The sequence below is a fragment of the Podarcis filfolensis genome, assembly GCF_964270895.1.
Source record: "Podarcis filfolensis genome assembly, chromosome: 4".
Lineage (NCBI taxonomy): Eukaryota > Metazoa > Chordata > Lepidosauria > Squamata > Lacertidae > Podarcis > Podarcis filfolensis.
This window is the reverse complement of record NC_139607.1, coordinates 97,997,169-98,012,088: the sequence shown is the minus strand read 5'-3', so window position 1 is coordinate 98,012,088 and position 14,920 is coordinate 97,997,169. Positions and strand designations below refer to the sequence as shown.

Genomic DNA, 14,920 nt, shown 5'->3' with positions numbered 1-14,920 from the left:
TCCGGATGATAAAACCTCATTTAGCAAATAGGCATGAGCGACTGGTCCAAACTTGCGGCTGCTGCAGAGAAGTTTCAGTAGGTCTAAGATATTGAGGGTGCTGCCACCCAGTGGCCTCTTGCATGTAGCGCAGAAAGAATGATAGACTCATAGAATTGAAGCGTTGGAAGGTCCCCCAAAGGACATCTAGTCCATCCCCCCATCTTGCTGTCAGAAAGTTCTTCTTAGGTGCTTAGTCAGAAGGGAAAAATATGGCCCTCCAATGAAACTGAATGTTGGAAGCTTCAGGAGAGAGCAAACGAAAACCTTTATGCAGCATAGAATAAAACTGGTGGGGTTTGCTATGCAATGTATTTGTCCTGTGTTCCTGCCTCCCTGATATTTGACTTTGAAATGTAGTAATCGTGCCTCTCTGCTTGCCTGGACGGAGAGAACTCGGAGTCGGTGTGTTGTTACGCCATTCTGAAAGGGATGTGGGTGGCGCTGTGGTTTAAACCACTGAGCCTCTTGGGCTTGCCGATCGGAAGGTCGGCGGTTCGAATCCCCGTGACGGAGTGAGCTCCCATTGATCTGTCCCAGCCTCTGCCAACCTAGCAGTTCATGGGAACTGTAGTCCGATAACAGCTGGAGAATCAAGCTTGGGAAACTTTGTGACTTGTAGATTCCACCTCCAGAGACACAGGATCCCAAGAATTGGAAGGGACTCAGGGCATCATCCAAACTGACCCCACTCTTGAAACCCGTAACAATATATACGTTTCCGATCACAATTCAAAGTGTTGGTGCTGATCTTCAAAGCCCTAAACGGCCTCGGTCCAGTATATCTGAAGGAGCGTCTCCACCCCCATCGTTCTACCAGGACACTGAGGTCCAGCGCCAAAGGCCTTCTGGCAGTTCACTCACTGTGAGAAGCCAAGTTACAGGGAACCAGGCAGAGGGTCTTCTCGGTAGTGGCACCCGCCCTGTGGAACACCCTCCCACCAGATGCCAAAGAGAACAACTACTAGACTTTTAGAAGACGTCTGAAGGCAGCCCTGTTGAGGGAAGCTTTTCATGTTTGATGCATTACTGTATTTTAATATTTTGTTGGAAGCTGCCCAGAGTGGGTGGGGTATAAATAATAAATTATTATTCTATAGACAAAGAACCATTAAACACACACACACACAGCCGCACCACGGCAGGTAGCGAAATATTTATTTCATAAAACAAGGGTGGTCGTCATCATCAGCAGGGAGTTGACAAAAAAAATATCTCACTCCCCCACAGAAAAAAATGCCAACAGTACAGTATGTATTATTTAAAGGGGGCAAGGCTAAACGAGGACTCTAGTCTTTGTTGAACCAGATAAGGTTTGCCTCCCTCCCCAGAAAAGGGGAAGAAAATTATGCTGAAGGTTCAGAGTTTGGGGTGGGAAGGAGTGTTTGGGGGGGTGCGGGAGACTCTAGGGACGCTTCCCAGCCCCCGAATGTAGCAAGTGACCCACAGACAGAGTACCTAACCGAAGGGGGACCGTCACCTGGCGACTCTGCGTTGCGTTTTGTGATATACGCCATGGGAGATCGTTTTTCAAACTGGTTCAAAGAAAACCACCAAACGGAATCGGCAAAAATTGGCATCTAATGCGCAGGCAGACGGGCAACCTCTTTCCAAGGCAGCTCATTCAAAAGCCAGGAGAAGAGGGGGAAGAAAGGAGACCCCCAAAAGCCATTGGAAGCACTGTCATCCTAAACATCTGACTGAGTGGCGATTATCCAAGGGAAGGAAGGGAATAACCCTGGAAAAAATTGAAGGGGGGGGGGGGAAATAGTGCCCTCCCTGCCAAAACAAGGGATGCAGCCGGGTCAGGTTCGCCTGTCTGACTTCCAGAGGCGGCTCCTTAATTTTGGGGAGCTCCCCAGTAAGAGGCAAGCATCCTTGGGTACCACTGCCAGGCTTGAGCAGGGGGAAAAACAAAGGCGACCATGAAGTGTTGGTGGAAACTTGGAAACTGCACTGGGAGTCTTCCTCTCCTGGCTCCCCACTCCAGCTGGTGTTTGGGGCCTGGGCGCCATGTCCGGAGACTGGGCAGCAACCGTGCGAGTTTGGGGTTTTTTCCTCCAGTCCATGGAGCAGAATGGGGGACTCCCATCTTAGACGCGAGGGCCATTGTGGCAGAGAAGGCAAGCGACCGCAAGGGCAGGCTGCTCAAACACAGATTTATTTATTTTTGGCAGGGCTGTGACTACGCATTAAATTCCAGAAACTTTTCCAACCGGAAAACGTTCAGGGCATCAATGTGCACGGTGCGTCTTCCAACATGCCTCGCTCATCTTTCCTGCATGAGGAAGAAGTCATAGACCCCCTTCCTCAGCTTGGGACATAGGCACAAAACCAACCCCAACCCCTCAATCTGGCAAAGGTTTTCTGGGCCTGACAGGGGCCCATTCCACCAGGAAGGTCTCTGGCCAACACCCCTCCGAACTGAACAGGAACCGCACAAGGAGTTTGCAAGAGAACTTCCCAGGGGGTGGCTGGGGATATTTCCCAAAGTCTTTCCTTTTTGCTTGTTGCGTATTATTTCACATTGCTTCTCTTCACTTGTTGTTGTTGTTTTTTTTGCAAGAGAGGACAGAGAAGGATTTGACTGCAGCACGCGGTGAAAACTATCAAGGCTCCTGACACAGCCTCTATCCCTGCCTCTAAGAGTCACGGACCCCAAACCCCAATGCAAATACGCTCCTCTTTCTCCCCTACTATTGAAAATATTGCTCAGGGGGCCAACTCTCCTGTTCTCAACCGGGGCTTGGAAGTGCGAACGCATGAGAAACACCTCCTCAAATACACACAGGTCTGGGCTCTAGGACGTTATCCCCACCAGAGCCCTGGAACTGAGAAGCGCTATAAAGGCGCTTTAAATCTAGGGGTTGTTTCCTTGAAATTTAGCTGAAGGATGCCAAAACCGTCGTTTGCAGCCCTGAAGCAAAGGAATGGACTGCTCCCCGCCTCCATTTCTGTAATCCTAAAACAACACTGCCCCCTGCCCTCTTCTTGCTTGCTGATGGTTGGCGCGACTGCACAGCGCCGTGTGAATCTGAACCGCCCAATTCTGGCAGCTGTTTCAATGCCACTGGCCAGCTGGGAACATCTGGAGAACCTGCCGGGCTGGGCTCTCAAACATCAGGCTTAGGGAAACCTCAGAGAACCTCCCTGCCTTTCAGCTCCTTTCCTGAATCCCCTTGGTGGACGCAGGTGTGTCAACCAAACCAAAGCGCAGCCCCTGTTCGCCGGGGAACGCAAACACAGGAGGTCGGTCAAGGAGGCAACAGGCCACAAGCCGCGGATGGAGAGATGCGTCTCAGATTTCTACGCATCGTGGCAGCCTGCGCTACTGAAAACTCGCCAGGAGGAAGAGGGTGGGAGGAAGATTGGCCCAAGCAACCCAAGAATGAAAGCCCTGCTCTGGAGGAGCGAAGCGGAGAGCCCAGCTTTGAAATGGCGGAATCCTGCATGCTTAAGAAAAACCAAAGGGGAGAGGGGGCTTCGATGGGGTCCGTCCAGGCCAAGGATTTCCTAAAACTTCCAGGAGGGGCTGCGCAGAGAATCCTTCGCATCCACCCGTGATTTCGCAGAGAGCCGGCTTACTTCCTTCAGGGCGACGGGAAGGAGCCCCCTCCCCCCGATCCGGGGACGGACCAGGTTGGGGGTCCGGCGGCAGAAGGTCTGGCCACGGACTGGGCCCTGGCGCCAGTTGGTCCGAGTTGGCAACTGAAAGGGACGGCCGAGGAGGAGACAGAAAACACCACAGCCCTCTGGTGCAGGTTTATTTACAAGGGGAGTCGGTGCCGGGAGGACCGTCGGGGCATTAACAAGCAGGAAAAACACTGTGGAGGAAGAGAGAAAGAGAGGTAAACTCAGAGCAGGATTACGGCGCCATGCTGCCCGAGCCAGCCAGCCCCTGCACACTCAAGCAACGGGTCACAGGCACCACGTAATACTTGCTCCGCATTTGTGAGAATGAGTCGGGCCAGTCCTGGTTTCGCCTAGTTGCCCACGAGCAACAGGTGTATACCGTATTTTTCGCTCCATAAGATGCACTTTTTTTCTTCCTAAAAAGTAAGGGGAAACGTCTGTACGTCTTATGGAGCGAATGTGTGGTCCCTGCTCAGGACCAGAGATTTACTGAAGATTGGAAGAAGTACAGTGGTACCTCGGGTTACATACACTTCAGGTTACAGACTCTGCTAACCCAGAAATAGTACCTCGGGTTAAGAACTTTGCTTCAGGATGAGAACAGAAATCGTGCTCCGGCGGCGCGGTGGCAGCAGGAGGCCCCATTAGCTAAAGTGGTGCTTCGGGTTAAGAACAGTTTCAGGTTAAGAATGGACCTCCAGAACCAAATCAGTAATTTTTTATATAACTGTAAAAACGACTCTGAAACTTTATTATTCCAAAAATGAAACCTGGACAGCATTGTTTTTTCCCTGACCGTGCAGCTCCCAAACCACACACAGAGACCATAAGTTAATACGCTCTCAACAGTACAATGGTAAAATGCCATCAATAGGTCCTTTGAAAGAATATTTTTCTGGAGGATTCTCAGAAAATATAACCTCTGCTGTGCTCTCTTCATCAGGTCTTTACTGTTTTCTCCCCAGGTTAGGTCATCTCTCAACTCCATTCTCAGAAATTGAAACGCTGAGACCTGTTCCACGCACTTCCCCTCCATAATGAGTGGCTGAATATTCAATTTACATTCCTTAAATCTACAATAATCTCTTTTGTTTTCTTTAAGTTAAGGAGTAAGTTGTTTTTCCTGCACCACTCCCCCAACTGCTTAACTTCTTTCCTTATAGGCTGCCTCCCCCTCTCCAGCCGTGATTAAACCAACCACTGTTGTATCATCTGCAAACTTAATGATCTTAAACGTAAAAGTAAAGGTAAAGGGACCCCTGACCATTAGGTCCAGTCGTGGCCGACTCTGGGGTTGCGCCGCTCATCTCGCTTTACTGGCCAAGGGAGCCAGCGTACAGCTTCCGGGTCATGCGGCCAGCATGACTAAGCCGCTTCTGGCGAACCAGAGCAGTGCACGGAAACGCTGTTTACCTTCCCGCCGGAGCGGTACCTATTTATCTACTTGCACTGGCGTGCTTTCGAACTGCTATGTTGGCAGGAGCAAGGACTGAGCAACGGGAGCTCACCCTGTCGCGGGGATTCAAACCGCCAACCTTCTGATTGGCAAGTCCTAGGCTCTGTGGTTTAACCCACAGCGCCACCCACGTCCTTTAATGATCTTATTACTGGGGTATCTGGGGGCACAGTCAGCTGTATAGAGCGTATATAAAAGCGGGCTCAACATGCACCCCTGCGGTGTCCCCGTATTCATGATGAGATTCGCAGAGACGTGGGAACCCATCCTGACCCGTTGGGAATGGTTTGATAGAAAATCTAATATCCACCTGCACAGACCTGTTTGGCAGGTCTTGCCTCCCTATCCCAGCAGGGTCGATAATCAAGGCCTGATCTGCCACGGCCGCGCCAGCCAACGGGGTGCCTCTTCCAGATGCCCGTCGGACTACATCTCCCATCATCCGTGGCTACTGGCTACGCCGGCTGGGGCTGATGGGAGTTGTGGTCCACGGACATATGGGGAGGGCAGGAACGGCACCACGCAGGCGACTTTTGTGCAAGGTAAGAGACCAGCCTGGGGCTGCTTTTGCCCGACGAGCCTCACCATTGGAATCCACCGATGGGCTCTGTAAACCTGTGACGGATCAGGAACGTGGCGACGGCTTCGGCAACCTGGAAGAGAGCGGCCAGAGATGTTAAAAGAGACAACGGAAAGGCTTGTATGCGAAGGGAGCCCTGAATAAGCCCTGCCTCCCTGCAGACTATCAAGGGCACCATATAAATTAATTGATTGATTAATTGATTAATATTCTACAGTGTTTGCAGGAGGCGGATGCTATTGCTTTGCTGTTTGGGTTTTAACTATTTGTGTTTTCATCTAGTGATAGCTAGACCGATGACTGGGAGCGGCCGCCGAGACCACATAACACTTGAAAGACCTACATTGGCTCCCTGTACGTTTCCAAGCACAATTCAAAGTGTTGGTGCTGACCTTTAAAGAACCTAAACGGCCTCAAAGGCCAGTATACCTGAAGGAGCGTCTCCACCCCCATCGTTCAGCCCGGATGCTGAGGTCCAGCTCCAAGGGCCTTCTGGCGGTTCCCTCAGTGCAAGAAGCCAAGTTACAGGGAACCAGGCAGAAGGCCTTCTCGGTAGTGGCGCCCGCCCTGTGGAACGCCCTCCCACCAGATGTCGAAGAGAACAACCACCAGACTTTTAGATGACATCTGAAGGCAGCCCTGTTTAGGGAAGCTTTTAATGTTGTTGCATTACTGTATTTTAATATGTTGTTGGAAGCTGCCCAGAGTGGCTGAGGAAGCACTGTACTGTTTTCGGCACCTGCTAAAAACAAGCTGGCCTGGCTGCTTGGAAAGTTGACGTGAGTCGCAATAATGATTATACAACAATAATTTATTATTTATACCCCGCCCATCTGGCTGGGTTTTGTGATCCATTAACTTTTTCCAAATGTCTTCAATTACCGTTGCTGATTTTTCTCAGGGATCATTTTACGGTTTTATCTTTTTTGTTCGTTTGTTTACCGCTTTGAGGTTGCTGGGGTTATTTTTCTACACCCCATTCAAGAAGGGTATAAATAATAAATAAATACATTTTGCAAAAAACAAAAACCAAGGGGGTGAACTGTAATTCTGCCCTCAAAGCCCCAGGTGTTACAAAACGTCACTCACTTTGTCTGGAGCGTCTTCGTGGACTGCGTGGCCGCACTGCGGAAGGACTTGCATCTGGAATTTCCCTGCAAGGGGGCAAGAGAGGGTGAGGCAAGACTCCCAGAATCCTTTGCTCCCGGCCTTCTGCTTTTGACTCCATGGTTCATAGGCAGAGAGAAGGCGGCAGCAGCCCAAGACATGGTTTTTTCCTCCTTAGGTAAAGTACAGTGGTACCTTGGTACTCAAACAACTTGGAACCCAAACACCGCAAACCCAGAAGTAAGTGTTCCGGTTTGCAAACTTTTTTGGGAAGCCGAACATGCTCCGTTTTGAGTGCCACACTTCCATTTTGAGTGTTACACTGAGGTCTGTCTGTTTTGGCTATTTATTTTGCGCTTTTGTTTTTGCAGCTCTTTTTTTGTGACTGCGTGGAACCTAGTTCAGCTACTGATTGTGTGACTGCAGTACATTGTTGACTGCTTTCAATTTTATGGATCAATGGTGTCGTTCGATGGTAAAATCCATGTTAAATTGCTGTTTTAGGGGTTGTAATTAAAAGTCTGGGACAGATTAATCCCTTTTGCATTACTTTCTATGGGAAAGCACGCTTTGGTTTTGGAACGCTTTGATTTTGGAACGGATGTCCGGAACGGATTAAGTTTGAGAACCAAGGTACCACTGTAGATGGATGCCACCCTGCATCCCACATTCACAAGCTGACTGAACCAACAGTGGACCCCACTGTGACGTTAACATATGAGTGCTGGAGGAGAAATAGTTCAACAGCTAACCCAATCAGGACCCAGGGGGGTGGAGTCAGTGGGATTATAAAACCAGCTCTGGGAGGGGCAAAGGGAGGAGTTAGGAGTTGGGTGGTTGGTTGGAGTGGAAGTGTATTGGGATAGAGTCTGTGGGTAGATTGAGTTAGTGTAGGGAAATAAGCTGAGTCAGGAACAGTTAGGAGCTAGGAAGACAAGTCAATATCTGAGAGGTGGTTTAGTGAGTGAGAGCAGGTAGCGGAAGTTATAGATCTGGATAGTCAACCCATGACTGTAATGGACCTTTACTGTTTATGAAACCACATGCTTGTTAAACTGCAATAAATAAACAGAAGTTTATGTTCCAATTTAAACCCTGACTAGACTCAGTATTGTACCAGGTAGGGCCAGGGTGGTGGTAAAAGCGACCCCTGACCATTAGGTCCAGTCATGACCGACTCTGGGGTTGCGGCGCTCATCTCGCTTTACTGGCCGAGGGAGCCGACGTTTGTCCACAGACAGCTTCCGGGTCATGTGGCCAGCAGGACTAAGCTGCTTCTGGCGAACCAGAGCAGTGCATGAAAACGCCGTTCACCTTCCCGCTGGAGCGGTACCTATTTATCTACTTCCACATTGACTTGCTTTCGAACTGCTAGGTTGGCAGGAGCAGGGACCGAGCAACGGGAGCTCACCCCATCGCAGGGATTCGAACCGCCGACCTTCTGATCGGCAAGTCCTACGCTCTGTGGTTTAACCCACAGCGCCACCCGCATCCCTGGGTGGTGGTAGCGAGAAATAAATTGGTGGCACAGGGATCAATAGACGGTGAAATGTCCGGGGACCCTGTGTGATCGCCACACCCACTAGCAATGGGATAGCTTCCTCCGGCATACCTGGGGAACAGCAGCAGCTGCTTAGCTGAGGAATCTCTGCGTGAGAAGCCTTAGGAGCTTGTCTCACTCTGCACCCGAGGCCACCTGAATTCTGCAAACCCAAATGCTGCAACGGTCTACATGCAAGTTACGGGGATTTGCGTTTTGGGCGGAGCCAAGCACCCAGGAGGAGTGCCAAAGCCCACGCACAACCGACGGAAATTTCAGTGCAGCTTCCTCCCAGGCTTTTGGGATTAAATGCACTTTCAAACGTATCCGGGCAGGTTTAAGGACTAGGAACTTGTCTCGATCCTTTAAACCAGGCATGTCCAACAGGTCGATCGCGATCTACTGGCCTATCACAGGATGTCCCTGGTCGGTCTTTGTTTTTTTGTTTTAATATAATATTTATTAAATCCTGATTGATCTTTGGACCCCCTGAGAAATCCCCACCAGAAACAAGCAAGAAAAAACAAACTCAACAACGCTGGCTCCCCAAAAATAGCTCAACAACCCTGGTCAATCCTTCAATAATGGGTAGATCACTGCCAGTTCTTTTTTACTGGGAGTAGATCGCAGTCTCTTGGGAGTTGGATGTGTCTGCTTTAAATAATCCCAATTAAATAATCCCAATTAAAAAAAAATCCCAATTAAAAAATAGCACTTTGGAACGACAGCATGCGTTCAGACAACACCCTAGTCCCCACTTCCCAGCTTTAAGAACTCTAATTCCCAAGCAAAGGGCCGATCTATCGGAGGTCATTGTTAGAATGACATTATCCAGAACCGGCTACCACTGTCCCTGCCTCCTGTTAGATCCCTCGAAAGACAATCCCCGTGATCCTCTTGAAAACCAATCAGAGTCCAGGATGTCAGCATATTTACCTTGCATCTGGCCAATGGTTAGATCTTTATCCAGTCTGTCGACACCTAAAAAACAATTCCAGGGCACGGGGAAAGAGAGAGAAGGACGAGAAGGGGTTTTTTTAAATAAAAAAATCAAGTTATTTTGTCCTGCTGGAAATCCCGCAAAGGGGGGTGGAGGAGAAGAGAAGGAGTGAAGCATAATCCAGAACTTGCTGGAATTGCTGTTTGTAGTGGTCATGTGGGATTGCTATGAGGAATTATGAAAAATGAAGCAAGCCATTGTGTCTGCGGTGAAAGCATCGCTTTGACTGGGTTTGGGTCATTGACATGATTTCTGATCAATCCCACAATCCTCTGCATCTCTGCCCCATTTTCTCTATGCCTGACAGTAATGCATACCATCACAGACCAGTTGCTTACCAGGCATCCTGGGTATATAAAAATAAGGAGGCATCTTTGATGGAGGTAGCTTTGATGTAGCTTTTGTTAATCTTTAGGTAGAACTTAGGGCCAGGAACAGAGTTCACATGGAGGTGGTAAAATGCCTGTCGTTACTGTGGGTTTATTACCTCCGGGGTTTGCTAAATGCATTCCTCCTTGGTTCCTGTTTATTTAGCCTAAACACGTATGCATGTTTAGGCTAAATAAATATAGTGCCTGGCGTGCTCTGGTCCATGGGGTCACGAAGAGTCGGACACGACTAAATGACTAAACAACATGTATGCATGCTCAAATAATACATAGTTCTTTGTAGGTAAGAGGGTTCCGCTGATCTGACTTTGTCCCCACGTGGGGATTTTTTGAAATGCTCAGAGGAAATCTGATTGGGTCTTACAAACGCTGTGTTAAAGTTCTTCCTTTAACATTCCTTCCTTTGCTTTGGGAACGCCTCACTACGTGGCTGCAGAATGCTACCTGTAAAAAACACCCCTTCCTCCCTCACAGGGCAGACTAAGCCAGGGCAATCTGACCTGTGAGCAGTGACAAGGAAACTCTCCACAAGGAACTGGGGGGGCGGAGTGTCTTTGTGGGGCTTGCAGAAGAAAGCGAAGCCAGAAATACACTTACCGGCCAAAAGCAGCAGCTTGGGAACGGAGCAGTTGAGGAAGAGATTCGAGAGGCCCCGGAACCAGCCATCCCAGTACGTTTCCGTTTTCGCCAGCTCAATCCGCCATGTGTAGGCCACATCCTTCTTGGTCTTTTTTTCGGGGTGGGATAAGGGAGACAGAAGATGTCCGCTTTAAAACACCGGAAACGCAACATGCGAGCATTGGGTTGCAGTCCTCCAGATCCCGGAGGACTACAACTCCCATCATCCCTGACCGTTGGGGCAAGGCTGATGGGAGATAGAGTCCGGAGGTGCCAGAAGGCCGCAATGTTTGCCCCAGCCCTGTTGTATCCAGCCTGGATCCATGGAAGCGTAAGAGGAGGGGAGGTTGCTGTTCATATTATTCCGAACACAATTCAAAGTGTTGGTGTTGACCTATAAAGGGTAAAAGGTAAAGGACCCCTGGATGGTTAAGTCCAGTCAAAGGAGACTATGGGGTTGCGGCGCTCATCTCGCTTTCAGGCCGAGGAAGCCAGCGTGTGTCCACAGACAGCTTTCCAGGTTGTGTAGCCAGCAGGACTAAACTGCTTCTGGTGCAACAGGACACCATGGCGGAAACCAGAGCGCACAGAAATGCCGTTCACCTTCCTGCCCCAGCGGTACCTATTCATCTAGTTGAACAGGTGTGCTTTCGAACTGCTAGGTTGGCAGAAGCTGAGACAGAGCAACGGGAGCTCACCCTGTCGTGGGGATTTGAACCTATACAATGGCTTATGCCCAGTATACCTGAAGGGGCATCTCCATACCCATCGTTCAGCCCAGACCTGAGGTCCAGCGCTGAGGGCCTTCTGGCCGTTCCCTCCCCACGAGAAGTGAGGTTACAGGGAACCAGGCAGAGGGCCTTCTCAGTGGTGGCGCCCGCCCTGTGGAACACCCTCCCATCAGATGTCAAGGAAATAAACAACTATCTGACTTTTAGGAGACATGTGAAGGCAGCCCTGTTTAGGGACATTTTTAATGTTTGATGTTTTATCGTGTTTTTAATATTCTGTTGGTAGCCACCCAGAGTGGCTGGGGAAACCAAGCCCGATGGGCAGGGTATAAATAGATTATTAATATTTCTTATTATTACAGCGGTACCTCTGGTTGCGAACGGGATACGTTCCGGAGGCCCATTCGCAACCTGAAGAGAATGCAACCTGCGTCTGTGCGGGTCGTAATTCGCTGCTTCTGCGCATGCCCGTGACGTCATTTTGTGTGTCTGCGCATGTGGCGAAACCTGGAAGTAACCCTTTCCGGTACTTCCGGGTCGCCGCAGGACGCAACCTGAAAATGTACAACCTGAAGCAAACGTAACATGAGGTATGACTGTATTAGGCTGCTGAAGAAGAATTCAGAGGTCGTGGGGAAAGAGAGAAGAGGTCAGGGATGGGGAAAATCTGTGATTCTCTAGATGTTGCTATACTCCGACCCCATCACCCCTGCCTGACAGCCCAACAACAGCCAGAGGTCTGCGGTTATTCTCTCAATCCTGACAAGATGCCTTCCTCACCTCTGCATCGTCATCCTTCTTCCTTTTGTTCACGGATTCTCCGTTTTCGTCTTCCTCCTCCTCTTCCTCCTCCTCTATGATCCCCTCCACGATGGTTTTGGGACCCCCGGGGCTGGCAGCACCTTCGCACCTGGTTCAAAGGAACAACAAGGAGTGAAGGAGACCTGGACAACAAGACCCCCAAGTCAATTTGAAACACTCCACCTTGGCCTTAACGGGACGGGGAGAAATACCAGCTCGTTACATAGGAAACTGAAGTTATTGCATCCGATGCAGCTCCCAGAATTTTTAGTTTTGGTTTCCAGAATCCCGGGGGCAGAATGCATTGCTTCCTTCCCTGGGCAAGGATGTGGGATTTCTGTAAAACTCATTGATTCCCTCTCCCTCTTTTTTTTTTCCTTTCTCCTCCTGTGATGAGGCTGTATTTTAATGTTTTAATGTTGTATTTTAATCTTGTTTTTAAGTTGTATTCATTCAGCTTGTTTTTATTATTGGTTGTTAGCCACCCTGAGCCTGGCCTTGGCTGGGGAGGGCCGGTATAAATAAAAGTTGTTATTATTATTATTATTATTATTATTATTATCCGCGAGGCCAGCGTCATGGACGCAAGACTGCAGTCTGACCACAAAACTGGTAAAAGCCAGTTGAGCGGGGAACCTAACAGCAGAATGCTAGAGTGAAAAACAACTCCAGATAAGGTACAGGGAGTGTTCTAACAAATACAGTCGTACCTTGGATTTCAAACTCCTTGGCTCCCGAACAAATCAGCTCCCGCACTGATTTGTGTGTGTTCCGGTTTTCGAACATTCTTTTGGAAGCCGAACGTCCGACGGGGCTTCTGACTGGCTGCAGGAGCTTCCTGCAGCCAATCCGAAACTGCGCTTTGGTTTCCGAACGTTTTGGAAGTCGAACGGACTGATTTATTTTTGCTGTACAGTCGTACTTGGAAGCTGAACGGATTCCGACTTCCAAGGTACGACTGTACAGCAAAAATAAATCAGTTGAGTAAAGTTGAATTTCGAGGACTGTGGTTGGATGAAGAGTTAGATGGAACAGCTCAGAATATGTATATTTTTCCTATATAGAGTGCATCGTAACGCAAAGATCTCACAGATTCTCTGGTCTCTGTCCTGTAAAGCATTACTGAATAAAGTCTGACCGACTGGATAAGTGGTGTGAGCCTCTGTACTTGAACCCCCAAGGGAAATTTCTCCCAGAATGGGATAACAGGGATTAAGGGGCATGGAAGTATTTAAAGATAAAGGTTTGGATTTGGAAGACCGCAATGTGGTCCCACTCAAAACATGGCTTTCAAGCCCTGCTCTCCCAATATTCCTACTACGCTTCAGGAAAAGTCACAGCACCCAGCTGTCCGGCAAAGGGGAGGCAAGTTCCGAGTCAGAATTGTGAGTATTGTTAAAGTATTTTTTGGTTGTGCCTTTTAAAAACAATGCCCGCATAATAATAATAAAAAATAATAATAATTTTTTATTTATATCCCGCCCTCCCCAGCCGAAGCCGGGCTCAGGGCAGCTAACAACAATAAAATAATACAACATTCTAAAATCATTTCATTAAAAAATTACTTCAAATCAAATTGATGGCAACCATTGGGATGGAGTTCTGTGAAGATTGCCAAAGGAGGGGGTCAGACTGTGCCTTGGCCAAAGGTCTGGTGGAACAGCTCTGTCTTGCAAGCCCTGCGGAAAGATGTCAAGTCCCGCAGGGCCCTAGTCTCTTGTGACAGAGCGTTCCACCAGATCGGGGCCACAGCCGAAAAAGCCCTGGCTTTGGTGGAGGCCAGCCTAACCTCCCTGTGGCCTGGGACCTCCAGGATGTTTTTGTTTGAAGACCGTAAGTTCCTCCGTGGGGCATACCAGGAGAGGCAGTCCCGTAGGTACGAGGGTCCTAGGCCGTATAGGGCTTTAAAGGTTAAAACCAGCACCTTAAACCTGATCCTGTACTCCACCGGAAGCCAGTGCAGCTGGTATAGCACCGGGTGAATGTGATCCCGCAGCCAGGACCCCGTAAGGAGTCTCACTGCAGTATTCTGCACCCCCTGGAGTTTCTGGGTCAGTCTCAAGGGCAGCCCCACGTAGAGCAAGTTACAATAATCCAGTCTGAAGGTGACCGTCACGTGGATCACAGTGGCTAGGTCAGGGCGAGAGAGGTAAGGAGCCAACTGCTTAGCTTGGCGGAGATGAAAAAATGCCGCCTTTGTTATAGCTGCAATCTGCGCCTCCATGGAAAGGGAGGTGTCGAGGATTACACCCAAACTCTTAACGGACGGTGCTGGCACTAATTGCACCCCCGCAAGAGATGGGAGTTGCCCCCCCCAATCCCATATCGTCCCGTCCCAGCCAGAGGACCTCTGTCTTCGAAGGATTTAACTTTAACCGGCTTTTGCTCCTTCTGCTGTGGCCGATAACCCTATGCTGCCTTTGATGTTTATTATCTACAGACCCCCCCCAAAAAGAAAATAAAAATCTAAACTACCTGACTGGGGTTCCTCAGAGGGATTTTGGGGAGAGCACGCACACTGTTAAGTTGCAATCCAAACCCCAGAAGATCGGCTCCTGCGGGAATGTCACAGCCACGATGAGAAGCTCCCACCATCATTTCACACATCCATGTACGAAAACGGGGCAGAAACACACGATAAAAGGCAACTGAAGAAGGCAAGACTTACTGTTTGACTTGGCCAACCATAGAAACCCTGGCAGATTCAAGATTCCGTATCTGTCCACTCTTTACGCTAGAGAAAGAGAAAAGGAAACAGCCATTAGATGGGGGTTAGTTACTGCCAGGGTGGATAAAAATCAATTTATTTATTTTTATTTAATTTTTTTGGATTTAAATTGGATTTTTTGGATTTAAATTGGATTTTTTGGATTTAAATTGGATTTTTCTGGATTTAAATTGGATTTTAAAAATAAAATGCGTTTGGAGGGGAAATCTTTCTAAAGATAGTTTTCTATTTAAGTTACATTATAGTCCAAAGGCTATTCTTCAGGAAATAAGGATTTGTTTTAAGTTTTTCATGTGCG

The 14,920-nt window shown here is 48.9% G+C and overlaps 1 protein-coding gene across 1 annotated transcript in view; it reads right to left on the bottom strand.

The window, feature by feature from the left end:
* Nucleotides 1–1,180: 1,180 nt before the first annotated feature.
* PPME1 (protein phosphatase methylesterase 1) overlaps nt 1,181–14,920 on the bottom strand; it is a 41,058-nt gene continuing 27,318 nt past the window's right edge. The window contains exons 8-14 of the mRNA XM_083609995.1: nt 14,563–14,628; nt 11,874–12,003; nt 10,342–10,471; nt 9,292–9,336; nt 6,798–6,862; nt 5,714–5,781; nt 1,181–3,863 (exon numbers count right to left, since the gene is read on the bottom strand). Coding sequence (XP_083466121.1) covers nt 3,845–3,863; nt 5,714–5,781; nt 6,798–6,862; nt 9,292–9,336; nt 10,342–10,471; nt 11,874–12,003; nt 14,563–14,628 — 523 coding nt within the window. The 3' untranslated portion in view covers nt 1,181–3,844. The remainder of the gene's footprint in view (nt 3,864–5,713; nt 5,782–6,797; nt 6,863–9,291; nt 9,337–10,341; nt 10,472–11,873; nt 12,004–14,562; nt 14,629–14,920) is intronic.